General features: G+C 37.2%; 2 protein-coding genes across 2 annotated transcripts in view; both read right to left on the reverse strand.

Annotated features, from left to right (window-relative positions):
* The window catches only part of ATP5PF (ATP synthase peripheral stalk subunit F6), a 393,425-nt gene extending 375,412 nt beyond the window's left edge, over positions 1 to 18,013 (reverse strand). Inside the window, exon 1 of the mRNA XM_069062971.1 lies at positions 18,003 to 18,013. The gene's annotated coding sequence lies outside the window, so the exon portion shown is untranslated. The remainder of the gene's footprint in view (positions 1 to 18,002) is intronic.
* The window catches only part of SIM2 (SIM bHLH transcription factor 2), a 97,419-nt gene that overhangs the window by 9,812 nt on the left and 62,010 nt on the right, over positions 1 to 25,597 (reverse strand). Inside the window, exons 7-10 of the mRNA XM_069062973.1 lie at positions 21,110 to 21,216; positions 9,737 to 9,884; positions 7,560 to 7,728; positions 6,573 to 6,981 (exon numbers count right to left, since the gene is read on the reverse strand). Coding sequence (XP_068919074.1) covers positions 6,573 to 6,981; positions 7,560 to 7,728; positions 9,737 to 9,884; positions 21,110 to 21,216 — 833 coding nt within the window. The remainder of the gene's footprint in view (positions 1 to 6,572; positions 6,982 to 7,559; positions 7,729 to 9,736; positions 9,885 to 21,109; positions 21,217 to 25,597) is intronic.

Raw genomic sequence — 25,597 nt, forward strand, 5'->3', positions numbered from 1 at the left:
ATGGAAAAACAATAATTGTAACTTATGAAACTTTTCTCAGTAGTTGAGGGGATTAGGAATATATATATATATGTCTTTATATGAGGGTATGCAGGCATATGAATACATATGTGAATGTGTGTATATATGTTTACAGGTATACATAGATAGAGGGCACGGGACCAATTTAACAGGAAGGGATAATACTTAAAAGGTGAAATTAAGAGGTGAGAGGGATATAATGAGAGGAGATGGGGAGAGACAGAGTGGGGCAACTATCTCATACAGAAGAGGCAAGGGAAAATGGTTACAATGGAGGGGAAGAATAGGAAGGCAAAAGGGAATGGGTCAACCTTATTCCTATTGAATCTGGCTTGAGGAGGGAGGGAAATACACACTAAATAGGGGATCTCACCCTCCAGGAGAATGGGGGGGGGGAGAGGATGTGAGGGGGGATGATGGAAGGGAGGGCAGGCTGGGGGGGAGGGAAGTTGGAAGCACCCATTTTTGAAAAGGGACAGGATCAAAGTAGAGAATAGAACAAGTGGGATGTGGGATAGGAGGGAGGGAAATATAGTCAGTCTTTTACAATATATCTGCTATGTTATTGTTTTGCATTAGTCACACATGTACAACCTATACTGAACTGCTTATCTTCCCAGTAAGGGTGGGTGATAAGGGAGGAAGGGAATGAATCTGGAATTCAAAGTTTTAAAATCAAATGTTTAAATATATATATATATACTATTATCAATATTGTTTTACATGTAATTGGGAAATATAGAGATCCACCATGCCCTACTGGAAAAGTTGAAACGGGTATGGGAGAAAATATGGGAGAGAGCAGATCAGAGGTGGGGATATCCTGTGGGACTGCTGTTTTGGGGGGATGGGTGGGGAAAAAATGGGGAGAAAATTTGTAACTCAAAATCTGGCAGAAACGAACGATGTAAATCAGAATGTTAATAAAGCATTTAAAAAAAAAAAGAAGTGCACAGAGCCTCATCCACTACACAAAGTTTGTATTCCTGAAATAAGGCTGGAATAATGAATAAACACAAAAAAGAATCCTACCATAAAAAACTATTATGATGACAGGGACACTCAAGACAGAAACCTAGAAAAAGGGGCTGACTAAAACATCTGCAAGAAAAGCTTCAAAGAAAAGCACAGCTTAGGTACAAAGTGAACTAGAATTCCTGAAAGAGATGAAGCAAGAGGGGAAAAAACATTTAAAAATTGTTTTATAAATTAAATAAGAGTACTTGAGGAAACAGTTGCAAAAGAAATAGAGAAAAAAAAATGAGGGCTATCAAAGAAAGAGAACTAACAGCCACTTGATACAAGAAGTATAAAATTTAAGCAACAGACTCCTTGAAAATTATAATGGATAAAATAAAAGTTAATGATCCTAAGAGGCAACAAGAAATAGTGAAACAAAGACAAATGTCTGGGAAAATAAAAGAAAATATAAGGTATCTCATAGCAAAAACAGATGGAGGATAAAAATTTAATCATTGAAATTGCATGAAAACCTTGAATAACAATAATAACAAAAGCCTTCACATCATATTTCAGGAAAAAAAATAAAAGAAACATGCCTAGATCTCTTGGAACCAGAGGTTAAAATGAAAATAGAAATCTACTAGTCACCTCTTGAATAAAACCCCGGAAAGAAAACTCCCAGGAACATTATGGCCAAAATCCAGAGCTTTCAGTTAATTTAAAAAAATGCTTTAGGCAGCTAGAAAGAAAGAATTCATGTGCTAATGAACTACATATCACTTATTCAGTAACCACCACTATAAAAGAGAGCAAATTTCTTTTTTGAGAAATGCAAATTTCTTGTATTTGGAAATATGAGTGGGTAAAAAAAAACCTTTGAAATATGAACACAGGAATCAAGAAAAGCAAAGTAAATAAAAGTGAGCAAGCATAGGATACTGAAAGGGAAAGAGGGTGAAGGGAATAAGCATTACACACCTACTGTGTGCTTACCACTGGACTGAGTGCTTTATGAATATTACCTCATTTGATCCTCACTACAATCCTGGTAGGTACTAACTATTATCCCCATTATACAGTTGAGAAAACTGAAACAGAGGTTAAGTGACTCCAGGCCTGGTACTCTATCCACTGCAACACCTAGTTGACTAAAAAAAAAAAAATGAACATTACATTCTGATAGGGAGATAATATATGCATCCTTTTATTATCAGTAGGGGTCATAAAATAAATTTAATAAGAGAGGGACAATGAATGTATTTGATATATTTTGATGATCTTAAGAAAGAAAAGGGAAGGGGAGAAAAATACACTGATTAACCTAATTAGAGTGGAAATAGAAGGATGGATGGATGGTTGAATGGATACATAGATGGGCATTAAGTGCTTATTCTGTGCCAGGCAGTGAACTAAGTGATAGGAATACAAATACACACAAAAAGAAAGCCACTGCTCTCAAGGAGCTTATATTCTAGTTGGGGGAAGACAACACAAAAATGGAACTGAAAAATAGGCTGAAAGGGAGGAAGTGAAGAAGTAGAGAGGTAGTCTAGGGCACCATAGTCTAGACCATGTTTGAAGAAATCATGATGGCTCAAGAGGGTACATCTGTGAAAGGCATTTTGGAGAGGCATTCACCATTCAGAGGAAGAACCCATAGGACTGAAGGTGTTACTATTGTGAGAGGAAGTCTGTTGGGGCAGAAACAGAGAAGTGGTCTAGAGTTTCATGGACTGATCCAGATTGAAGATAACATGATGGCTGGTGTCAGTGGTCCTCAAAAGGAAGGTAAAAGAGGAACTCACTAAGCAAAGGAAGAGGCCATAAAAGTGGAGGCTTTGCCAGACCAAGAAGAAAGAAAACAAGGAAAAAGAGGTGGGGGGAGTTGGCAATGTTTTGAACCTTACTTTCATCTGAGCTGGTGAAAAGAGGGAAAAATAGTTTCTTGTATGCAGAAATATATTTCATTCAAGAGAGATGCAATTAAGGAAAGAAGAAAAGGGAGAGGAAGGAATAAGAAGGAAGCAAATTCAGCTACAGAGGATAGGTTGAAGAAGGATTGGAGAAAAAGATTTAAAAAAAATAGCCTGTGACTGGGGTTTGGGAGAGGAAAAGAGAAGAGGTGTAAAGGAGCACCTAGAGCACTGGTTATAATACTCTCTATACTCTCTTCTCTCCCAACCCTCTTTATTGTGAGGTAGAAGAGCGGGAAAACAAAGACAAAATGTAAGATAGAATGAATGAAAAAATAATTAACAATTTAAAATCTTAAGTATCAATCTTAATGGGATGAACTCATCCATAAAACCAAAAAGTAGAATGAATTAGAAAGCAGAATCCAAAAGTGTTGTTTATAAGAAACATATTTGAAACATTCACAAAAACTTAAAATAAGGGGCTGGAGCAATGCCTTAGCTGAAATTTAAAAAAAAAGGGGGGGGGCATAGCAACCATGACCATGATCTCAGATAAGGCAAATGAAAAAAGGAACTCAATTTAAAGCTATAAAGGGAAATTATGTTTTGCTGAAAGGTACCATAGAAAATGAATTAATGTCAATATTAAACAATATGCACCAAGTAAGATACCATCTACATATTTAAAAGTCAAATGAGTTACAGGGAGAAATAGACAGTAAAGTGATAATAGGCAATTTCTATGTTCCCCTTTAAGTCCTAGATAAATCTAACACATAAATAAATAAATGGATTAACAAATAAATGAATAGACAAACAAATGAGAGACATGTTAAGGCCCTCAATAGAATTTTAGAAAAGTTAAACATGATAGTTCTCTGGTGATTACTGAATGGGAATAGAAAGGAGCACACACAGTTCTCAGCAGTGCATGTTACTTTTACAAAAATTGACTGTAGGTTAGGAAATAAAAACTTCACAAACAAATTGCAGAAATATTAAATATATCTTTTATGGACCACAATGCAATAAAAATATATTCAATAAAGGACCACTGGAAAGTGCTAAAAATAAGTTAGAAATTAAATAACTTAATCCTAAGGAATGGGTAGGTCTAAAGAAATCATAGACACAATAGGGAATTTCATTAAAATGTAACTACAGCAATTAGATAGCATAACAAAATTTTGGAGATGCAGCCCCATCATTCCTTAGGGGAAAAAAAATATCTCTAAATATCATCTATTAAAAAGAGAGAGAGAGGCTATAACAACATATTGGAAAAGTAATCTAGAAAAAATTAAAAGCCCTCAATTAAGCACCAGAATATAGATTATGAAAATTTAAAAATAAAACTTAAAAGAAAAATTGAATAAATAAAGGACCTGTTGGGTTTTTTTTTGGTGGGGGTTGAGGGGAGGAGAATACAATAAAATAGAACCATTACCTTATTTGATTTTTGGAAGGAAAACCAAATCACCAGTATCAAAAATTAAATAGGTGAATTCCCTACAAATGAAGTTATTAAAATATTTTGTCTGATTACATTAAAAAACTTGACAATCTGAATGAAATGGATGAATATTTACAAAAATAAAAATGTGCAGATTAATAGGCCAAGAAATAAATGACAATCTCAGGAAAGCAATCAAACAACCTATAATGTGAAGCCCCAAAGAAAAAAACTGGCACTAGATATATTTATGAGCAAATTCTTTCAAACTTTTATAGAATAATTATTATTTTACAAAAGTTGTTTGAAAAAAATAGAGACCTACTAAATGAATATGAACTTTATACCTAAACCAGGGACATTTAAAGAAAGAAAGCCGCAAATAATATTCTCAATGAATATTGATGCAAAAAAATTAAATAAAATACTAGCAAGAAGTCATAGGAACATACAACTCTTTTCTTAAAATAATTACTATGTAGAAAGTCATTATATGTAATGGAGATAAACTAGAGGACTTCCATTTTCACTATTGCTATTTGATATAGTGCTTGAAATGCTAGCTATAGCAATAAAGCAAGAAAAGGAAATTAAGCATAGGCAAAGAAAAAAAAACGTTATTGTATTCCCCCCCCCCCCCAGATAATATGAGAATTTATATGGAGAACCCTAGAGGGAGGGTCAACTAAAAAGTTAGATGAAACAAGCAACAACTTCAACAAAGTTGTAGGATATAAAATACACTCACATCAGCATTTCAGCATATTACCAAGAAAACTCAGCAAAGAAATAGAAATTATCATAATTCAAACAATTTAGAGGAGCATGAAAGAAATTACTTATTAAATCTACAGATAGGAGAATAATTCATGACCAAATAATGAAATAATAAGGTTTTGACACAAACAAAATAAATGCAGCTAAAATTAGAAGGGAAGCAAGTAAATGGGGAAAATATTTGTAGCATTTTCCTGATAAAGATATCCTTTTAAAGATGTACAAGGACCTGATTCAAATTTATAAGAATAATAGCCATTTCCAACTGATAATTGTTCAAAGAAGATAAAATAGAAACTCTCAAAGGAAGTAGTCTGAGCTATCAATACCCACATGGAAAAATGCTCTAGATTACAAATTTAAATAACACTAAGATACCATCTCACAACCATCATAGAGTATTAAAGTTGACCAAAAAGAAAAATGACAAATACTGGAGGAACTGAGAGAAAACAGGTGGAATGTTGGTGGAACTGTAAACTGTAATTCTAAAGAGCAATTTGTAATCATGCCCTGGAAGTTACCAAATGATGTATCCTTTGACCCAGCAATGTCACTATTAGTTTTATACTGTAAAAAAGATCAAAGAACAAGAAAAAGGACCCATGTGTACAAAAATACTTATAGCAGCTCTTTTTATAATGGCAAATAATTGGAAACTAAGGGATGCTCTTCAAGTGGGCAATGGCTGAACAAATTATGATATATGGATGTAATGAATGTTAAATTGTCTATTACTGTTACGGGAAGGGGGGGGCACAGTTTGATGATGATTGGGATAGTTTCAGAGAACATTAGGAAGACCTATACAAACTGATGAAAATGAAGAGAGAAGAACCAGGAAAACAGCTTATAATAATAACAGTATCATAAAGACAACTTTGAAAAATTTAAGAACTTTGATCAATGCAATGTCCAAACACAATTCTGGATGACTCGTGATGAAACGTACTGCCCACCTCCTGAGGTGATACTTAGGATGAAGATGGAAACTTTTTTAGCCATGGCTCTTTGTTACAAAGAGGTTGGCTGCTTTTTTTTCTTTTTCTTTTTTTCCAATCAGAGGAGGGAGAAGATATGTGGGAAGGGAAGAAAGTATAGTTTTGGGGATTGAAAAAATTAAATTACTTTTCAAAAATCACTTTTAAAAATACTTATTCAAATTTCCCTTTTTGGTTGATATAAAAAAGAATGTTATGAAAAATAATTGAGTATTTTGCTTTTTCCTCCATTTCTTTATGAATTGGGCATATACTTTTGAAATCAGCTTTTTTTTCTGTTGTGTAGTAATAAATTATAAGCATGAAATGATAGTAATTCCTACTTACAAACATAAAAAGGAAATGTTTAACCTGAATATCTACTTTCCATCTACCACTCATGGACATTTCCCCCTGATATTTAAAAGACCTTTCCCTTCCCCATGTGTAAACACAACCCACCTTCATAATTGGGTGCCAGGTTGTGCCGTGTAATGTTCATTGGTTGATCAGGAAGATTTTTAGCTGGAGACTGGCTGTTAGGTACTAAGGGATTGGCATAATGCCACTGGCACTCTCCACTGGTTTGCAATGTGCTCAAGAAAAAACGTGCCACCTCACATGGGGACCCTTGAGACTGCCCAAATTTTGAAGATAGCATTTGCCTTTTGCTCCTGAATACATGAGAATCTATAGGAAAGGGTCCATAATGGTAAGAGAAAGGCAAGCTATAGGAGGGGGCATATAAAAGTTCACTGTTTTCTGAATAAAAGTTTTGTTCTTGAGTATTTGTAGCATTTGTTGTGGAACTTGCTCTCCAATTTCCAACCTGGCCACATTCTGATTTGTCCATTTGGAAAGAGTTGTATTGCTGAAATGGCAAAGAAGACCAGTAAAGATACAGCAGCTTAATGCAGCAGAACATAAAAAAATATACAGCAAACAGCATTGACCTGGGTTCTAATTTTATCCACTATTTGAGAATGGAGCTGGTCATAACATGGAGGCCTCAGAGGAAACAGGACTACTTGTTGACAGTTGGAGGGGCAAGAATTTTCCCCACCAAAGAGTTAAGAAGCCAATGCATATGCTGTTTCTAAGAATTTGAAATTAACTATTTTAAGAATTGGGGAAAGTTTTTATTGATGAAAAGTGCTGTGAAAATATGTAATACAAGCACAAATAAAAAGGATTCAGTTTTTGCTATAAACTATATACACCTCTGCCATCCCAAATTTTTGATACTGTTAGACAAGTGGTTAAAAATATACCATATTCCTGAAGAATTTTCCAACATAGGGAAATTTCTCCCATATAATTAGTAATTTGTTGTTATTCCATATTTAATGTGTCCATATGAGCTTCAAATGACTGCTAAGGGGAAGTCTCTTTATAGGATAACAGATGATAGCAGAATAATCAGACCTCTCTTCCAGATGTATTCATTACCTGTGGTAGGTAGGGGTTTGTTCTGACTTTTGTCTTCATCTTATTACTTTTGGATTTAGCTATTTTCCTAGGTTCTTGCGAGGTAGACATTGAAGTCCTACAGGAATATTGGGAATTGGAAGAGGTGACCTGATCCAACGACAACTGTATTTCTTTGTATTCAACATCTCTGCCAAGAGACCAGAAAAGATTCATATCATGCATAAGACTGCTTTGACAATGAAACATTTGTATTAAAAATTTTAAATGTATCATGTTATATAATTTTTTATCATGTTATATAATCCATTTAGATGGATTCTGGGAAATGATCATTCATTACTGGAAAAAGGAAATCTCATCTCCTCTATTAATGCTGTGGCCCTTAGATTATATGACCTTCAAAACTCTAAATTAGGAATTACTCTACTAGAAATGAATGAAATCAGTATAGCCATATCCAGTCCTATAAAAACCTCATTCATGTCCCTTATGGAAATCATGAGTATAAGGAAGTTTGTAAAAACATTTGTAATATTATTTACCAAATCCATCTGTATCCTAACAAAGGATGTACTACCAACCATTTTTCTTTTCACCAAAAAGAATGGGATAGGAAATCCTTCCTCAAAAGCCTCAGTCTTGGGGGTTGGTTAGCTTGGAATCTAAGATACCTTTTCAGTATTTGATACCTATAACTACTGTGAAGAGTTGCTTACAATGTCTGTCTAGTTTTAAAGAAGTGGGTTTTCAATCATGATTTCAGATGAATAATTCAAAGCATGTCTCATGGCAGAAAAGTGGTGAACCAGAGGTATAAAATGAGGCATTTATTTTTAGATATGGCCAGTGTGTTGATATGTTGTGTTCAACTGTATTTATTTGATACAAGGAAAGGTCTGGGGGTGGGAGTGGGGGGAAGTGAGAGTGATATAAAAAGAAAAAAGTCAATAAACTTTTAAAAAAGTTGTAAGTCTTCCTTTGGTAGGAGTAGGAAGATCTCAATTCAAATCTGGCCTGAGATACTGACTAGCTGTGTGACCTGAGCAAGTCACTTAACCTCTACCTCAGTTTCCTCATAAGTAAAATGGGGAAGGATTGGGGTGGCTAGGTGGTACAGTGAAAAGAGAACTGGCCTTGGAATCAGGGGAACCTGAGTTCAAAGCCAGCCTCAGACACTTAACACAAAACTAGCTGTGTGACCTTGGGTAAGTCACTTAACCCCAAATGCCCTACCTTTCCCCCTCCAAAAAGCAAAAAGAGAAAGAGAGAGAGAGAGAGAGAGAGAGAGAGAGAGAGAGAGAGAAGGATTGTGTAAGGATCAAATGAGATAATAATTGTAAAGTGTTTAGCACGGTGCCTGTTACATAGCTATCATTATTGTTCATATGTAGTTTTTGTTTTCCTAGAAAGTATATATATATTTCCAATCCATTATATGTTTTTTCTGTGATTTTGCTAAAATTATTATTTACTTCTAAAGAGTAGAGAAATGAAACTCCTTTGTTCAGAGACTTTAGAATCTAAATCTTTTCTCTATTTAGAAGACAAAAAAATTTATTTTCAGTGAGAATGTTCACTGTTAACATGGGATCAGAAGTTTGTTTAATCTGATGAAGCACTAAAGGAAGACTGTATTTTGTCCTCAGCTAAGTTTATTTCCTATACCTTTCATATATTTAAGGGATCTCATGCCAAAGGCAGATTTGACTGTTATTCTTGGCTCATCTTAAGGATGGCAAGAATGTGCCATAAGTTGTAGCAAGTTCATAAAACAAAGGAATTGGCAGAGGAGAGGAAAACTTTTCTGCTTAATTTAGGGGACTGAGGAGGAGTTGAGGGGATTATGGACACAAAAGGTTTTTCTTCAGTTATTAAAACAGAGCAAGAGGGACAAGGAAGAGGTGTAGATAAGTGGGATGAGACCTTCCTCTACCATACCTGATTGGAGAGAGCATTTCCTCCACCATGCTCCCACACTTCTGTTCTATACCCAGATTATAGTTATGCCTGAATCATAGCTGCACTAGCTACCTTTTTTTTTGCTTTTATCTCAACCAGAAGCAGTAACCTCCAAAACACTTTGTAAAACAAATTGTAAAAAACAAACAGAAAAAAAAACTAAACAGATGAACATCTAGAGAGAGCACACAATTATAATGAAACATTAAGGAGGAGGGTAAATATGTTTGACTTACGTGAGAACATAATTGACACTCACTATGCAGTGAGGTCTTGATGAGCGGCTGTTGTGCACAATGGTAGCATAACTCTGTACCCAAACCCAGCCTCCATGCTTGGAAAGTAGTCTGTAGTACTTGGTGGTGACTTGACCTTTCACCAACACTGTGAAAAGAATGTGAAATATTATTCACAAGCTACAGTATTCTGGAGCTTATTGAACTTCCTTAAATAAAAAGTAAATATGTATATGGCACAAACATATATGTGTATATATCTGCATATACACACACATGCCACCAGTTTGTGTGTTAAAGTCTATAACCTACTGTATATAAACATATCACCAATTATTGGGTTGTTCTTTTGTTGATATTTCTGTTCCCCCATCTACTTCTTTAAATGAAAGCTACTGGTCTTCTTAAGGTCTGTTAGAAGAGAAGGAGTTACTGAACCTCACAAAGTAGTAAAGTATATTAATTTGTGGGATTTAGTTGTTCCAGAGCTAAGTATTTTTGGTATGCTGGATATCCTGACATTCTGATGAATGGGTCAGTTAAATAAGCAAACCATTAGGCTTAGGACAATGCATTAGTGTGCATTTTAGGGGAGATTTTTTTAAAAGCAATTGGGGTTAAGTAACTTGCTCAAGGTTACACGGCCAGTTATTTCTGGGTGTGGTACTAAGTATCTGAGCCTGGATTCGATCTCAGGTCATCCCAACTCTGGGGCCAGTGCTCTTACTCACTGCGCCACCTGGCCGCCCCATTTTAGGGGAGATTTTTAACTGGTTCACCTAAAACACATCTGTGCACAGTGAACTTATTTATTTACACTATTACAATCTATATTTTGTACAGCTTATATCTTTTCTCCCCAAAGACCTATTGCATTTCTATATAATATTGTTCATCTAATATCCTCCAACTTACAAGGTATTTTTGGAAAATTTGGCATATGGACTCATATTGCATAACCATAGTCCTTCCTAATGTAGCTACTTACTAAATTAAAGCTTTTAAAAACCATTATCACCAATCCCTTGCCAGAAAAGAGACTGTATGGCCATGTCTCTTTTCCTTAGGTGTCTCCTTAGTTTCCTTAAAACTGATAGATCTATCTAAATATAAAAGCAAGCCATTCTGAAAAGCCCTATGGAGAAAGAAGAAAGATTTGTCTCAGGGCACAGACCCCAGGGCCACAGGATGTGATCCTCAAAGCTGGAAAAGACAGAAGTCCCACATCTCCCCAAAACATCCTTAGAGATGGACTAATTGGGGCAAATGTCCTGGACCCCATATTACTGGTTACTCTCTACCTCTACTTCCATGAATTCTTTTATTATCTCTACACAGATAACTTCCAAAAGTATATATCAAGTTCCAGTCTTACTTTTTTTTTTTAATTCTTGTCACAAATCTCTAGCTGCCTATTGGACATCTTGCTATCCCACCATTAAAAATAAGTGTGGCCCAAACCAGCTACTTTTCCCAAGTTCCCTATACCTTTTGTCACTATCATTCTTTCAATTCCAAAGGATCAGAACCTTGGGGTCATCTCCCTCATATCCATTAGATGCCAAGTCCTACAGATTCTACCTTCATAAAATCCCTTGCTGCTATAACTCACAGCATCCAGTTCTGAAATCCTAACTGGGGATCTCAAGATTTGTCAACCTGGAGAAACAGATTTCCCTCTCAGCCCTAAGAAATTCAGGATTGTTGTTAGTTTTTAGGGGAGGAGAAACTGGCCAGTCACAACAGCCAGTTGTTTACAGCCCAGAGGGAAGGAAGACAGAGCTAAGATATAAATCTGGGACAATACAGGCAGTTATGACAGTTCTGTGGCAATCAATTTCTGGACCCCCACAACTTTATTCAGTACCTGCTGCTAGCTAACAATTCTCTATGATTTTTCTTGCTATTTCTTTAAATTCTTTCTATTTGCTTATTTTGTTTTACATAAGAAATATATTCTCAGGGTGGAGCCAAGATGGCAGAGTAAAAGCAGGAACTTGCTTAAGCTCCCACACCAACCACCTCCAATACCTGAAAAATGTGACTCTAAATGAATTTTAGAGATACAGAACCCACAAGGTGACAGAGAGAAACAAATCTCCTGCTGAAGGTAGCCTGGTAGGCTGAAGGTAGCCTGGTAGGCTGAAGGTAGCCTGGTAGGCTGAAGGGAAGAATCTATCATACCATGCTGGAAGCTGAGCACAGTCCTGCATGAGCCTCCCAGACCCAGACTCAGGGCAGACCTGACCAGCGGCACAGACCAGCCACAGCAGATTTCAGGAGAGTGAATCACTAGCAGCTGTGGTGGCTTCCAGCATTCTCAACCCAGAAACACCAAAGAGAAAGTAAAAGGTGAGTGGGGAACTCTGTTTGAACTGGGTAGAAAAGAGCACAGAGGGGTGGCCAGGTAGCACAGCGAGTAAGAGCACTGGCTCCAGTGTCAGGATGACCTGGATCGAATCCCAGGCTCAGATACTCAGCACCACACCCAGAAATAACTGGCCGTGTAACCTTGAGCAAGTTACTTAACCCCAATTACTTAAAAAAAAAAAAAAAGAAAAGAGCACAGACTGGCCCCTGCTCCTTGCAGCGAGAGGTGGCTGAGGTGCTGTGGCTGCAGCTGCTGCACTGGAGCTTCTGGAGCTCCTGGCCTGCAGATTATAGTGGGACCAAGCTACCATTCAGAGGGTAATCACTCTTGCTTTGACCTGCTTGGATCTGGGTCACAGTCTTGGGCAGTGATCCTAGGGTGAGAAATGCCAGTGTACCAGAGCTTGTGGTGGCCGTAGAGAGGGAACCCTCTTCATAGCTCTGGCAACTGTGAAAGCTCCAGCAATTTGGGACAAAGCTCTCTCCACTCTGGAAGCAGAGTTTTACCATGGCAAAGAGCTCAAAAAAGTAATTGTCTGGCAAGATGAGCAAGCAGAGGAAGCTCAATCAGACCATATAATCCTTTCTTGGGGACAAAAAAGATCAAAATATGGAACTAGAAAAAGACAACAAACTCAAAAGTCCTGCATCAAAAGCTTCCAAGAAAAATATGTATTGGTTACAGGCTATGGAGGAGCTCAAGAGCATTTTGAAAATCAAGTAAGAGAAATGGAGGAAAAATTGGGAAGAGAAATGAGAATGATACAAGAAAATAATGAAAAGTGAGACAACAGACTGCTAGAGGAGACCCCAAAAAATATTGAAGAAAATAACACCTTGGGGCGGCCAGGTGGCACAGTGAGTAAGAGCGCTGACCCCGGCGTCGGGAGACCCAGGATTGGTTCCAGCCTCAGATACTTGGCACCCACACAACATAACTGGCCATGTAACCTTGAGCAAGTTACTTAACCCCAACTGCTTAAAAAAAAAGAAAATAAAAAAAATACCTTAAAAAATAGACTAACTCAAATGGCGAAACAGTCCCAAAAAGCCAATGAGGAGAAGAATGCCTTAAAAAGCCAAATTGCCCAGATGGAAAAGGAATTTCAAAAACTCACTGAAGAGAATAATTCCTTCAGAATTAGATTGGAGCAAATGGAAGCTAATGACTTTATGAAAAATCAAGATACTATAAAACAGATCCAAACAAATGAAAAAATAGAAGGCGATGTGAAATATCTCATTGGAAAAACCATTGGCCTGGAAAATAGATCCAGAAGACATAATTTAAAAATTATTTGACCACCTGAAAGCCTTGATCAAAAAAAGAGCGTAGAAATCATCCTTCAAGAAATTCTCAAGGAAAATTGCCCTGATATTCTAGAACTAGAGATAAAATAGAAATTGAAAGAATTCACCAATCACCTCTTGAAAAAGATCCCAAAAAGAAGACTCCTAGGAATATCATAGCCAAATTCCAGAGTTCCCAGGTCAAGGAGCAAATATTACAAGCTTTCAGGAAGAAACAATTTGAGTATTGTGGAAACACAATCAAGATAACACAAGATCTAACAGCTACTACACTAACGGATCAAAGGGCTTGGAATATGATATTCTGGAGGTCAAAGGAGCTAGGATTAAAAACAAGAATCACCTACCCAGCAAAACTGAGTATAATGCTTTAGGGGAAAATATTATCATTCAGTGAAATAGAGTACTTTCAAATATTTTTGATGAAAAATCCAGAGCTGAACAGAAAATTTGACTTTCAAATACAAGAAGCAAGAGAAGCATGAAAAGGTAAACAGAAAAAAGAAATCATAAGGAACTTATCAAAGTTGAACTATTTACATTCCTACATGGAAAAATGGTAATTGTAACTCATGAGACTTTTCTCAGTATGAGGATACTTGAAGGGAAGATATATGTATATATGTATACATGCATATATGTGTATATATAGGAGGGTGTATGTGTGTATAAATACATATGTGAGTGTGTGTCTATGTATACATAGGAAGGGATGATATCTAAAAAATAAAATTAAGAGATGAGAGAGGAATACAAGGGGAGAAGGAGAAAGGAAGAGATAGAATTGGGTAAATTATCCCATATAAAAGAGGCAAGAGAAAACTGTTAGAATGGAGGGGAAAAGCAGGAAGGTGAAAGGTAATGGGTTAATCTTACTCTCATTGGCTTAAGGAGGGAATAACATACATACTAAATAGGGTATCTCACTCTACAGGAGAGTAGGGGGGAAGGGGATGAAAGGGGTGATGATGGAAGGGAGGGCAGGTTGGGGGGAGGGAAGTTGGAAGCATCCACTTTTGAAAAGGGATAGGATCAAAGTAGAGAATAGAACAAGAGGGGGGTGGGATAGGATGGAGGGAAATATAGTCAGTCTTTCACAATATATCCACCACGTAAATGTTTTGCATAGCTACACATGTACAACCTATATTGAATTGGTTGTCTTCCCAGTGGAAGGGGGGGGAGGGGTGGTGAGGAGAGAAGGGAAAGAATCTGGAAATCAAAGTTTTAAAAACATGTTTAAAAATTGTTTTTTTACATGCAACTGGGAAATAAGATATACAAGCACTGGGGTAAAGAAATCCATCTTGCCCCACTAGAAAGTTGGGCTGGGGGGAGGATATAAGAGAGCAAATTGGGGGAAGGGGTATTTAATAGACTCTCTATCTTGGGGTGGGGGGCAGAGGAAAGACAGGAAGAAAATTTGTAACTCAGAATCTTGTGGAAATGAATGTTGAAAACTAAAAATAAATAAATAAAAGATTAATTTAAAAATATATTCTCAATCATAATTTCTTTGTGTTGAATATCTTTATTCTCAGTTAGAGAAAGGCAAATGGAAGGTGAAAATGCCTATCTGGAAAAACAGATTCTACCTAGGTCAGAGAGCTAAATAATTGTCCAAAATATCAAGACTGATTTTCCCAAATAGCAAACTCCAGAGTTATATGAGTGAAAGGATCTTATGGAGATGACTTTTTACAATTAGTAATTTTAATTTGTAAGCACTTAAAACAGGGATACCTATGTGAACCAGGATAAATGTGTCCCCTATACTGAAGAGTGAGTTTGTAGATTATTTTCAGATTAAAGGAGACTCAGGCAACTCTTTTGTCTCCAAGGGATTGGAATGGTAGAAGTAGGGACCAAAAGGAATGCAAGACCAGAGTCTACCTTAAAGGAGGAGAAAGGCTTGATATGCAAACAATCTTTCCCTATTGTGAGAAAGGATTACACACTGCAAGTTCCCAGCCAAATGTTGCTCCACTGTGATTCTTGATGGCTGTGATCCTTTCTGCCCCACCCCCAGTAAAATGTTAGCTCCTTGAGGGTAGTTTTTGTCTGTGCATCCGCAGCACCTAACAATTTTTTCAACATAGTAGGTCTTCTCTCCTTTCATTAAAGAAGCAGAGGAACTCAGGGTATTGTTAGTTTTACCTGACTGCTTTCCCCCCTCTTTTTTAATGTTTTACAATGGATAGGTAGAGGAAGGAGAAATATTCATTGAGAAATGAGTGATATTTTTTAAAAGATATCAGTAAAAATAAGAAACTGCTTAAAAACTTAGTAGGTGCTTAATAAATATTTGTTTATAGGTTATGGGTTATGACTTGGGTTATGACTTTGGGAAATAATTAAGAATTGAGTGACTACCAGCTGGTACTTGGGGGGAAAAACTGTACCTGAAGCTCATATACATTTAGCCTATGACAACAACCCCTTCATTACTAAGGCAAAGTCCTTCTCCTCTTACACATACACACATATGCCCTTCAGGCTACAGAACAACCACTTTGTGATTTCCATTGGTTTTCTTCTGCCTTTGAACTTCATCTGAAACTGATTTTTACCTTGATAAAAATAGAATAATGGATAGTGAGTTGGTCTTGAAGTCAATAAAATTTAGGTTCAAGTCATTCCTCTAACCCATGGACAAGTAACAATTTCTCTGTCCTTGTTGGCAACTCTCAAGACTTCAGCAAATCACAGAATTGCTCATAGATGCATTGGGGGGAGGAATTTCCACACTAATAGTTCCTTATACTGATAAAGGTCTGATCCCAAAATAAAAAATGAAGCCTATTTTTATTTTGAAGAATCCAATCTATTGCCAAGACCTGTTAATTTCAACTGTACTTCGTCTCTTGAATGCCAACCCCACCTCCTGTCGCTTACCACCCCTCTACTACAGGTCCTGATCACCTCACACCTGGATTACTGTAAGTCTCCTGATGGGTCTCACTGCCTCCAGTCCATTATTTATTAAGCCACTAGAGTGATTTTCTTTAAGCACATATAACTACATAACCCCGTTAATCAATAAATCCTAGTGGCTCTCTCTTGCCTCCAGGATCAAATACAAAAATGCTCTATTTATCATTGAAAGCCCTTCATAACCTTACCCCCTCCTACCTTTCCACACTTCTTATCTTTTATTCCCTGACACATACTCTTCTCTCTAAAGACACTGGCCTTCCGGCTGTTCTACAAACAAGACCCTCCTCTCTGTCCTGGGAATTTTTTCTGCCTGTTCCAAGTGCCTGGAATGCTCTTCCTCCTCGGCTCACTCTACCAATCTCCCTAGCTTCTTTTAGGTCCCAACTAAAATCTCACAGGAAGCCTTCCTCAACCCCTCCTAATTATAGTATCTTCCCTCTGTTAATTACTTACTATTTATCCTGTATGTAATTTATTTTGTATATATTTGTTTGCATGTATGTATTATTTTGGGCAGTTGGGTGGTACAGTGGATAGAGTCCCAGGTCTGGAGTCAAAGAAGCCTCATCTTCCTAAGTTCAAATCTGGCTTCAGACACTTGCTGGTTGTGTGACCCTGAGCAAGTCACAACCCTTTTTCCTCAGTTTCCTCATTTTTAAAGTGAAGTGGAGAAGGAAATGGAAAACTACTCTACTACCTTTGCCAAGAAAACCCCAAATGGGGTCATGGAGAGTCAGATACAATTGAAATGACTACACAACAACAAAATAGATTATTCTGCATATATTTGTTTCCCTGTTAGATTGTAAATTCCTTGAGAGCAGGGACTATCTTTTGTTAGTTCGTTTTGGGTGCTTAATAAATGTTTACTTATTGTCACACTTCAAAGAGTAGCAAATGTTGGAGCAAAATCCCCTCTTATTGAATGTTCAATCCCTCTGAAAGTGAATTACAACATTTGTCTGACTCATGGGGGGATGGTAAAAAGAGAGAAAACTGTTACTAGCAATTTATTCCATTGTGAATAAATGATATGGAGAACCTAGGAATAAGTTGTCTGTGTCATATATTAAAGTAAGGTTGTATTCTCATAGACAACAATAAATTAGTTCAGGGACAGATTTTAGCTATATAATAAACTTTAAACTGTCATAACATTCTTCAAGAATAGAAATATTTGGGGTGGCTAGGTGGCACAGTGAATAGAGCACCGGCCCTGGAGTCAGAAGGACCTGGGTTCAAATCCAGCCTCAGACACTTAACACAAAACTAGCCGTGTGACCTTGGGCAAGTCACTTAACCCCAATTGCCCTGCCTTCCCCCTCCAAAAAAGCAAATAAAAAAAAAAAGAAAATCATTGATGGGGAGGCTAAGTGGCACAGTGAATAGAGCACCGGCCCTGGAGTCAGAAGGACCTGGGTTCAAATCTGTCCTCAGACACTTAACACTAACTGTGTGACCTTGGGCAAGTCACTTAACCCCAATTGCCCTCCCTTCCCTCCTCCAAAAAGCAACAACAACAAAAAAAGTAAGGATGTGTTGATATAGAATACACACATGTATATACACATCTCTCCTCAACAAATCAACAAATGCCATCTCCCACCAGACACCTTTTCTGATCCCTCTAGATGTGAGCGCCTCTCTATCCCCATGTACCAAAATTACTTTGTTTTTACTTTACAGAGATTTTTATTTTCTTATATTTATTTATATTGATAAATTTCTTAAGGAAAGGACATTTTCAATTTTGTCTTTGTATCCACAGTATCTAGTGTAATACTTGGAAAACATACACACATACAGATATACACATATGTGTATATATATATATATATATACATACATAATACACATATACATATGCCCACATATGCTATCCTTTAAAAATTATTTTTGCATGCCTTATAGTTCACATATATTAGTATACTATTACCTGTAAATAGCTCATTAACATACATATATTGGGGTGCATGCTCAAAATTTTCTTACTGATAGGGATCAAAAATGTTTGGAAACCACTGCATTAGATAATTGATTTAACTTTGCCCTAATTTTCTTCTGCCTTCATTTAGCTTTTGGAAGAATCAGTCAAGAATAAACAAGCACTTATGAATACTTGTTATGTGCCAGGCACTGGTAGGCACTGGGAATAGAAATAATAAAAATGACACAGTCTCTGACCTAAAGGAGCTTATATTCTACTTTAGAAGATATAACATGGATATGATAAGGAAGTGCAAGACACACACAAAATAAGTAGAAATTGCTTTGGGCAATAGGGGAAGGGAATGAGAGGACCCAGGAAAAGCCCTTGAATAATGCTGCTTGTTCAATTCATCAGAGTTAAGTCTCTACCACACCTAGAAATTCTTAAGACCCTCCTGTTCTGACAAATCAAATTCTTTCTTTCTGATTTTGTATGAATTTCTTTTTTTCCTGAGAATCTTTTGTCACATCTAAAGTTGCTTCTTCTGTAACTGGAGAACACGGGGAATTTAAAAGGGGAATTTAATTTCTAAATCTCCTAATGTCATCAGATCAAGAAAAGACCTTGTCAGTACTTGTAATGGAAATGCAAATTTAAAGATCTTCCCTGCCCCTAGGCCCTTTGATAGGCTTAAGAGACTCTGAGAACCTTCCTTGATTTGAAAATATACTCTGCCTCCTAATAGGCTGAATGTGGTCACATGGAGCCTGTAGCAGGAGGCTTGGTTTTCAGGAATGCCCACACCTTGATGCTTTGTGATTGGGCAGTGGGTCAAGAGGGTGGTTACATTCTCTGACCCAGGAGAAGGCTACATAATCCCTGATGTGAGGCTTTGCTTTGAGGCTCACTTTGAGAAGTGTTATGTGATTTGATGAGATGAGACTCTAGGCAGCCGTTGAGACCCCCTCCACTCCCCTCCCTGCACCCCTGCTTTGAAAAACCCAGATGTTGATGCTTCCCTCTCTGGTAACTGTGATTTGGTATGGATGTGAGGTTGGACAGTTTGGAAGCCTGTCTGCTTCATCTGTTTCTCTGTCTTGTAACTTCTGTCTGTATACTCTGAAGTTTGGGTACTGACCTTTTCCCCCTAAACTAGGTAAACAATATATGTTTGATTGATTAAAGTAAGCTTGTTAACCCATTTTGAGTTACTTTCCTTTAGAAAAGCAGATCTAAGAACCTGTGTTGGCCACCCTGGGGATGCTGGGGTGCTTGCTGTTACAGTACATAAAACCAAGGAGCCAGAATGCTAATCTAAAGTCCTCATTTCATTCTTATGAAAGACCTGATCAGTTCTGGTAGTAGAAGATCCAGTCAAGTTCAAGAAGGAATCTTGATGCCCTGAAACTCATGTTTTTTTATAACAGAACTGAGCATGGAGGTCTTTATTTCATTTTAAGAATGATATCTCTTGAGTTCACATTTGACCAGGGAGAAATAAGGAATTTCTATCCCTATCCCTGGATTCAACATAGATTTCTGAGATAATCACCTAGAGTTTGGACTCCAATGTGTATGTATATGTATAAGGAAAACTATACTTTGCATTTAATTATCCAATGCTTGTCTAGAGAGTTTGCTAATATTTACACATGTTGCTTCTTGGTGGAAGATCTGTTGTTATTGAAATTCTTTCTAATATAGGCAATAATTTTTTTTTTTTGAGACTGAGTCTCCCTATTTCACTCAGGCTGGTAGTACAGTTGCTACTCACAGGCTTAATCCAATTACTGATTAGCATGGAAGCTCTGACCTGCTGATTTCCAACCTGGGAGGATTTGTCCTCCTTTACCCTGCCTCGTAGTCCCCTAATCCCAGGAGCTCACCACCATAGTGCTAGATTTAGTGCAGACAATTGATAAGCTTTAGCACACTACAACTCAAAAATCCAGAGTTTAAGTGCTCCACCAGCTTCAGCCTCCTCAGTAGCTAGGATTACAGGAGTAAACCAGTGGGGTCTGGGCATCTTGTTACTTTCTAGTGTTCAGGAAACAAAAGACAAAAATCCTTCAGCAAGATAAAGCAAGAGTACAAAGTCTAAGGTAGGGTTTTTTTATTTGTCTAAACAGAACAATAGCAATGTCAATATTGGTGTACCCTAAAAGAAATATTTTCCCCAAACCAATGATTTCTCCTTTAATCACTTCCTCCAAGGATTCCTCCTTCCCATCTGGTCAAAGGTGAGCTTGTGATATAATTTTTAAATAGAACAAAGGCATGTCCACTCTCAGCTCTGTTACCATAAAAAAGATGAAGTTCTCTTGAGTTTCAGGGAATAAGGGAATACTTATTCTAAATAAAACTGAATTTGATTGAATCTTTTGCTACCAGAACTGATTAGATCTCTTATAAGAATGAAATGAGGATTTTAGACTAGGATATTGACTCCTTGCCTTTGATTAAGTACTGATAAGGTCATTCATTCAGGTAAGATTAAGGGTTTTAGACTAAGGCACTGCCATTATTTCTTAAAATTTCAGAAAACAATGTGCTATACACTTTTAGACATACTGTTAACTGAAAGAAATGTACAACAGGAGGTTGTACTAAATGTTTTTCTATTCTAGCATTCACCCTGAAATTTAGGGGTATGTACACTTTCATCATAGAATAGTTTTATACCCACTTCCCTATTCCCTACCTTTATCCCTTCACCCCAGTGGAAAATACTACTTCCTTGGTATCTGTAGATTTATTTACTTGATTCAAAAGTTAGTAACATTGAAATATTTTAAATATATGAACATCCATATTGTGTTACTTACGCAAATGATGAGCATAACGTAAGTAGAACATATCGCAGCCATGGACATGATGGTAGAGGGTTTTCTCTATCAAGTCCTGTGGTTCATAGCCAGTTAGTTCAGTCACCCTGGAAGAAGAAGGCTATCTAAATTAATAATATTGCCCTACAGATTTGGTTTTAATTAAACTAATATTGATTTTGCTAAGTTATCAAGTGCTAAAGAACTAAAGGTGGAAACAAACATTGACTTTGGAACCTGAAAATCATCTTCTTCATAAGAAACAACTTTTGAACTCCAGACTAATGTACCTTATAGCATTACTCACATTTAGGAAAGCCTCAGACACTAGCCAATGAATCGATCATTTAAGGTAATTTGCAATTTCATCCTTTTACAGAGTGAATTTAAGTTTATCCAATAACTGACACTTTGCAGAAAGATATTTCACAGTTGAATGCTTAGTATATTTCAGGAAGGTTCTGGAAAGGTTACTTTAATTTTATAAACTCTCCGTTATTAACAGTATAGACTGGCTTGGAGAATATTCTCATATTACTGAGAATAGTTTAGTAATTATAGGAAACAGTTAAGAACCAAAATCTGCTGATCCTTGAGTAGCCCACTTCACTACCTTCTCCATGAAGCTTTTTCAGATCTTCTGCCCTCATAAAACATTTTGTTTTACAACCATCTAATGTCCTTATGCAATATTATGTACTTTGTTTCTTGACCAAGGATTGGTTTCTAGACCAAGGATTCTTAATCTGGGATTGGATTTCTGGGGATCAGTGAACTTGGAAGGGAAAAACACATTTTTATTTCAAGATTTGTAACCCTATGTATTTTATGCATTTAAAAACATTATTTTGAGAAGGGGCCCACATGTTTCATTCACCAGATTGCCAAATAGGTCCAGGACACAAAAAAAAGCTTAAGAAGCCTGTACTAAAACTATAAATTCTATGAGGATAGAGAAGACATCTCTCACTACTTAAGCCATCCAGTACTCTGCACAAAGTAGACACTTTATAAGTATTAATGAATGAATGTTTAATAGGATATTTATATTTGTTTAAGACTGATTTCTATTCTGATAGATTTTGGATGTTCAAGACTGATCCCCATAGGCAGCATAAACTCTGAATTCTATTAGATTCCTGGGAGTTACAGTTCAAAGAAGCAACATTCCTTACAAGGCCTGAAAGAGATATGATGAGGTTTGAGCCTGGGAGGTGGAATTCCACAGGAATGGAAGATTTTAAATTATTCTGCTACAGAGCAAAAGGTGGCAGACAGAAGAAACAGAAGTCTGCCTGCATGAGAGAGATGGAGTGGAATGAAGAGAAAAGGGAAACATCAGCAAGCGTGCACTAGGTGGTGCAGTGAATAGAGCACCAGCCCTGGAGTCAGGAGGACTTGAGTTCAAATCTGGGCTCAGGACACTTAACACAAAAACTCACCATGTGATCTTGGGCAAGTCACTTAACCCCAGTTGCCCTGCCTTGAGTGCACTGGTGATCAGATCCCTGAAGGCCTGAGCTTGCAGTCTGAGCTCCAGGACTATGGGTTGAACATATCAGGCTGGCTACAAGTCACTGCCTTTATTTAATGGAGCAAATAACTCAGGCTGAAACTTCCAGATGCAATTACTTTTTTAAGAACTGAGAAAATCCTTTATAGTTAATCTGGGTATTTATAATAGTCAAAAGAACTTATTCACTCCAAATTTTTCTTAAAACAACATTGCTATTACTGTATACAATGTTCTTTTGGTTCTGCTCACTTCACTCTTTGTTATTTCATGGAAGTCTTTCCATGTTTTTCTAAGATCATTGAGCTCATCATTTTTTTATAGTAGAGTAGTATTCCATCACAATCACATACCACAACTTGTTCAATCATTCCCCAATTGATGTGCATCCCTGCAATTTCTAGTTCTTTGCCACCACAAAGAGAGCTGTTATAAACATTTTAGAACACAGATGTTCTTTTGTTTTTTCCCTAATTATCTTTGGAAATAGACCTAGTAGTATGGGTGAAAGGCAGCTGGGCATGATTCTGGATTGCTCTCCAAAATGATTGGATTTCTTTCCAACTCCTTTCCATGCCTATTTAATAACCAAAGTTTTTAGATATTATTTTCCTTGCTCTTTCTTTAAGATGTTTCTGTTTCTTGAGTTTTGTTTCACATAAAAATCCATAATCAATAACGAATGCTTTATTGCTGCAGCACTTAGCACAATGTCTGGTGCATAGTAGGCACTACATAAAAATTAGTTATTATTATATTTATTTTTTGCTGGGAAATGAAGGGTGCCAGCAACTAGCTCAACTGAAAATAACTTTAAAAAAAATGGGTTGGGGTGGGGCAGCTAGGTGGCAGAGTGAATAGTGCACCAGCCCTGGAGTCAAGAGGACCTGAGTTCAATCTGGCCTCAGAAGCTTGACACTTACCTAGCTGTGTGACCTTGGGCAAGTCACTTAACCCCACTTGCCTTGCCTTCCCCCCCCCTAAAAAAAAGTCAGGGGAGTAGGCCATGTCCTGATGGTCAGAATTTGGTTTTTACCTGGGGGAGCCAGGGCTATGTGAATAACAGAGAAACAGTCCCAGGCCATTTTGTTGCTAAGCTATGGAGGTGCCACTAATGTACCCCAATTCATGTTCTTTATCCTAATGGAAATCTCTACTCTGTTGCAAAGAGAAGGGAGGCAGTGTAAAGATGTGGACCAAAGAGAAGGTGGTGGCCACTGGGCTACTACCTAGGGAGAGGAATCAGGAGACAAAATGTATAGAGCGCTGGGCCTAGAGGCAGTAAGACCCAAGTTCAGATTTGGCCTTGGATGCTTATGATCTTTGTGACCCTGGACAAGTCACTTAACCTGTTTGTCTCAGTTTCCTCATCTGTAAAATGGGAATGATAATAGCACCTACCTCCCAGAGTTGTTGTGAAGACCAAATGATCAATATATAATCACAGGTACAAAGTGCTTAGTTCAGTTCCTCACACATAATAAATGCTATATAAATGCTAGTTATTATTTATTATTCCTACAATAGGAAAGACTAAAGTGTTCTACAGTGACACCTACTGTTCACAAATAAGTCTCAGGCAGTTATCTGAGGAAGAAATCCAAGTTATCAGTAGTCATTATATGAAAAAATGTTCTAAATCACTAATAATTACAGAAATTCAAATTAAAATAAACTCTGAGGTACCATCTCACACCCATCAAATTGGCTAAGATGGCAGAAAAAGAAAAATGACAAAGGCTGGAAGGGCTGTGGGAAAACAGACCAACACCCTATTTTTTTTTTAACCAAATGCTTTATTAACTTCATCATTCATTTCCGCCAGATTTTGAGTTTCAAATTTTCTCCCCGTTTTTCCCCTACCCACCACCCCAAAATAGCGATCTCACTGGATATCCCCTCCTCCAGTCTGCTCTCTCCCATATCTTCTCCCATACCCCCTCCAACTTTCCAGTAGGGCATGGTGGATCTCTATGCCCCGGTGCCTGTATGTCTTATTTCCCAGTTACATGTAAAATAATATCAATACTAGTGTGTGTATATGTATATGTGTGTATTTTTTTTAAAGCAATCAGGGTTAAGTAACTTGCTCAAGGTTACATGGCCAGTTATTTCTGAGAGTGGTGCTAAGTATCTGAGCCCGGATTTGATGCCCAGACACTGGGGCCAGTGCTCTTACTTGCTGTGCTACCTGGCCACCATATATATATATATATATATATATATATATTTAAACATTTGATTTTAAAGCTTTGAATTCCAGATTCATTCCCTTCCTCCCTTGTTACCCACCCTTACTGGGAAGATAAGCAGTTCAGTATAGAACTGTACATGTATAGCTAATGCAAAACATTTCCATAGTGGATATATTGTAAAAGACTGACTATATTTCCCTCCCTCCTATCTCACCTCCCATTTGTTCTGTTCTCTACTTTGATCCTGTCCCTTTTCAAAAGTGGGTGCTTCCAACTTCCCTCCCCACCCCCAAGCCTGCCCTGCCTTTCATCATCCCCCCTCTCATCCCCTTCCCCCCTACTCTCCTGTAGGGTGAGATACCCTATTTAGTGTGTATGTTATTCCCTCCCTGAGCCAAATTCAATGAGAATAAGGTTGACCCATTCCCTTTTGCCTTCCTGTTCTTCCCCTCCATTGTAACCATTTTCCCTTGCCTCTTCTATATCAGATAGTTTACCCCATTCTGTCTCTCCCTATCTCCTCTCATTATATTCCTCTCTCATCTCTTAATTTCACCTTTTAAGTATCATCCCTTCCTATTAAATTGGTCCTGTGCCCTCTATCTATGTATACCTGTACACATATGTACACACATTCACATTTTATTCATATACCCATATACCCTCCTATATACATATCTATATAGACATATATATATATAGACACACACACATACACATATATATGTGTATATATATATATATATATATATATTTACATACATACACATACATTGCTAT

Source organism: Petaurus breviceps, unplaced genomic scaffold (assembly GCF_028583685.1).
Source record: "Petaurus breviceps papuanus isolate PSGF00001 unplaced genomic scaffold, PetGlider_PUasm1.0 90515, whole genome shotgun sequence".
In the NCBI taxonomy this organism is placed as follows: domain Eukaryota; kingdom Metazoa; phylum Chordata; class Mammalia; order Diprotodontia; family Petauridae; genus Petaurus; species Petaurus breviceps.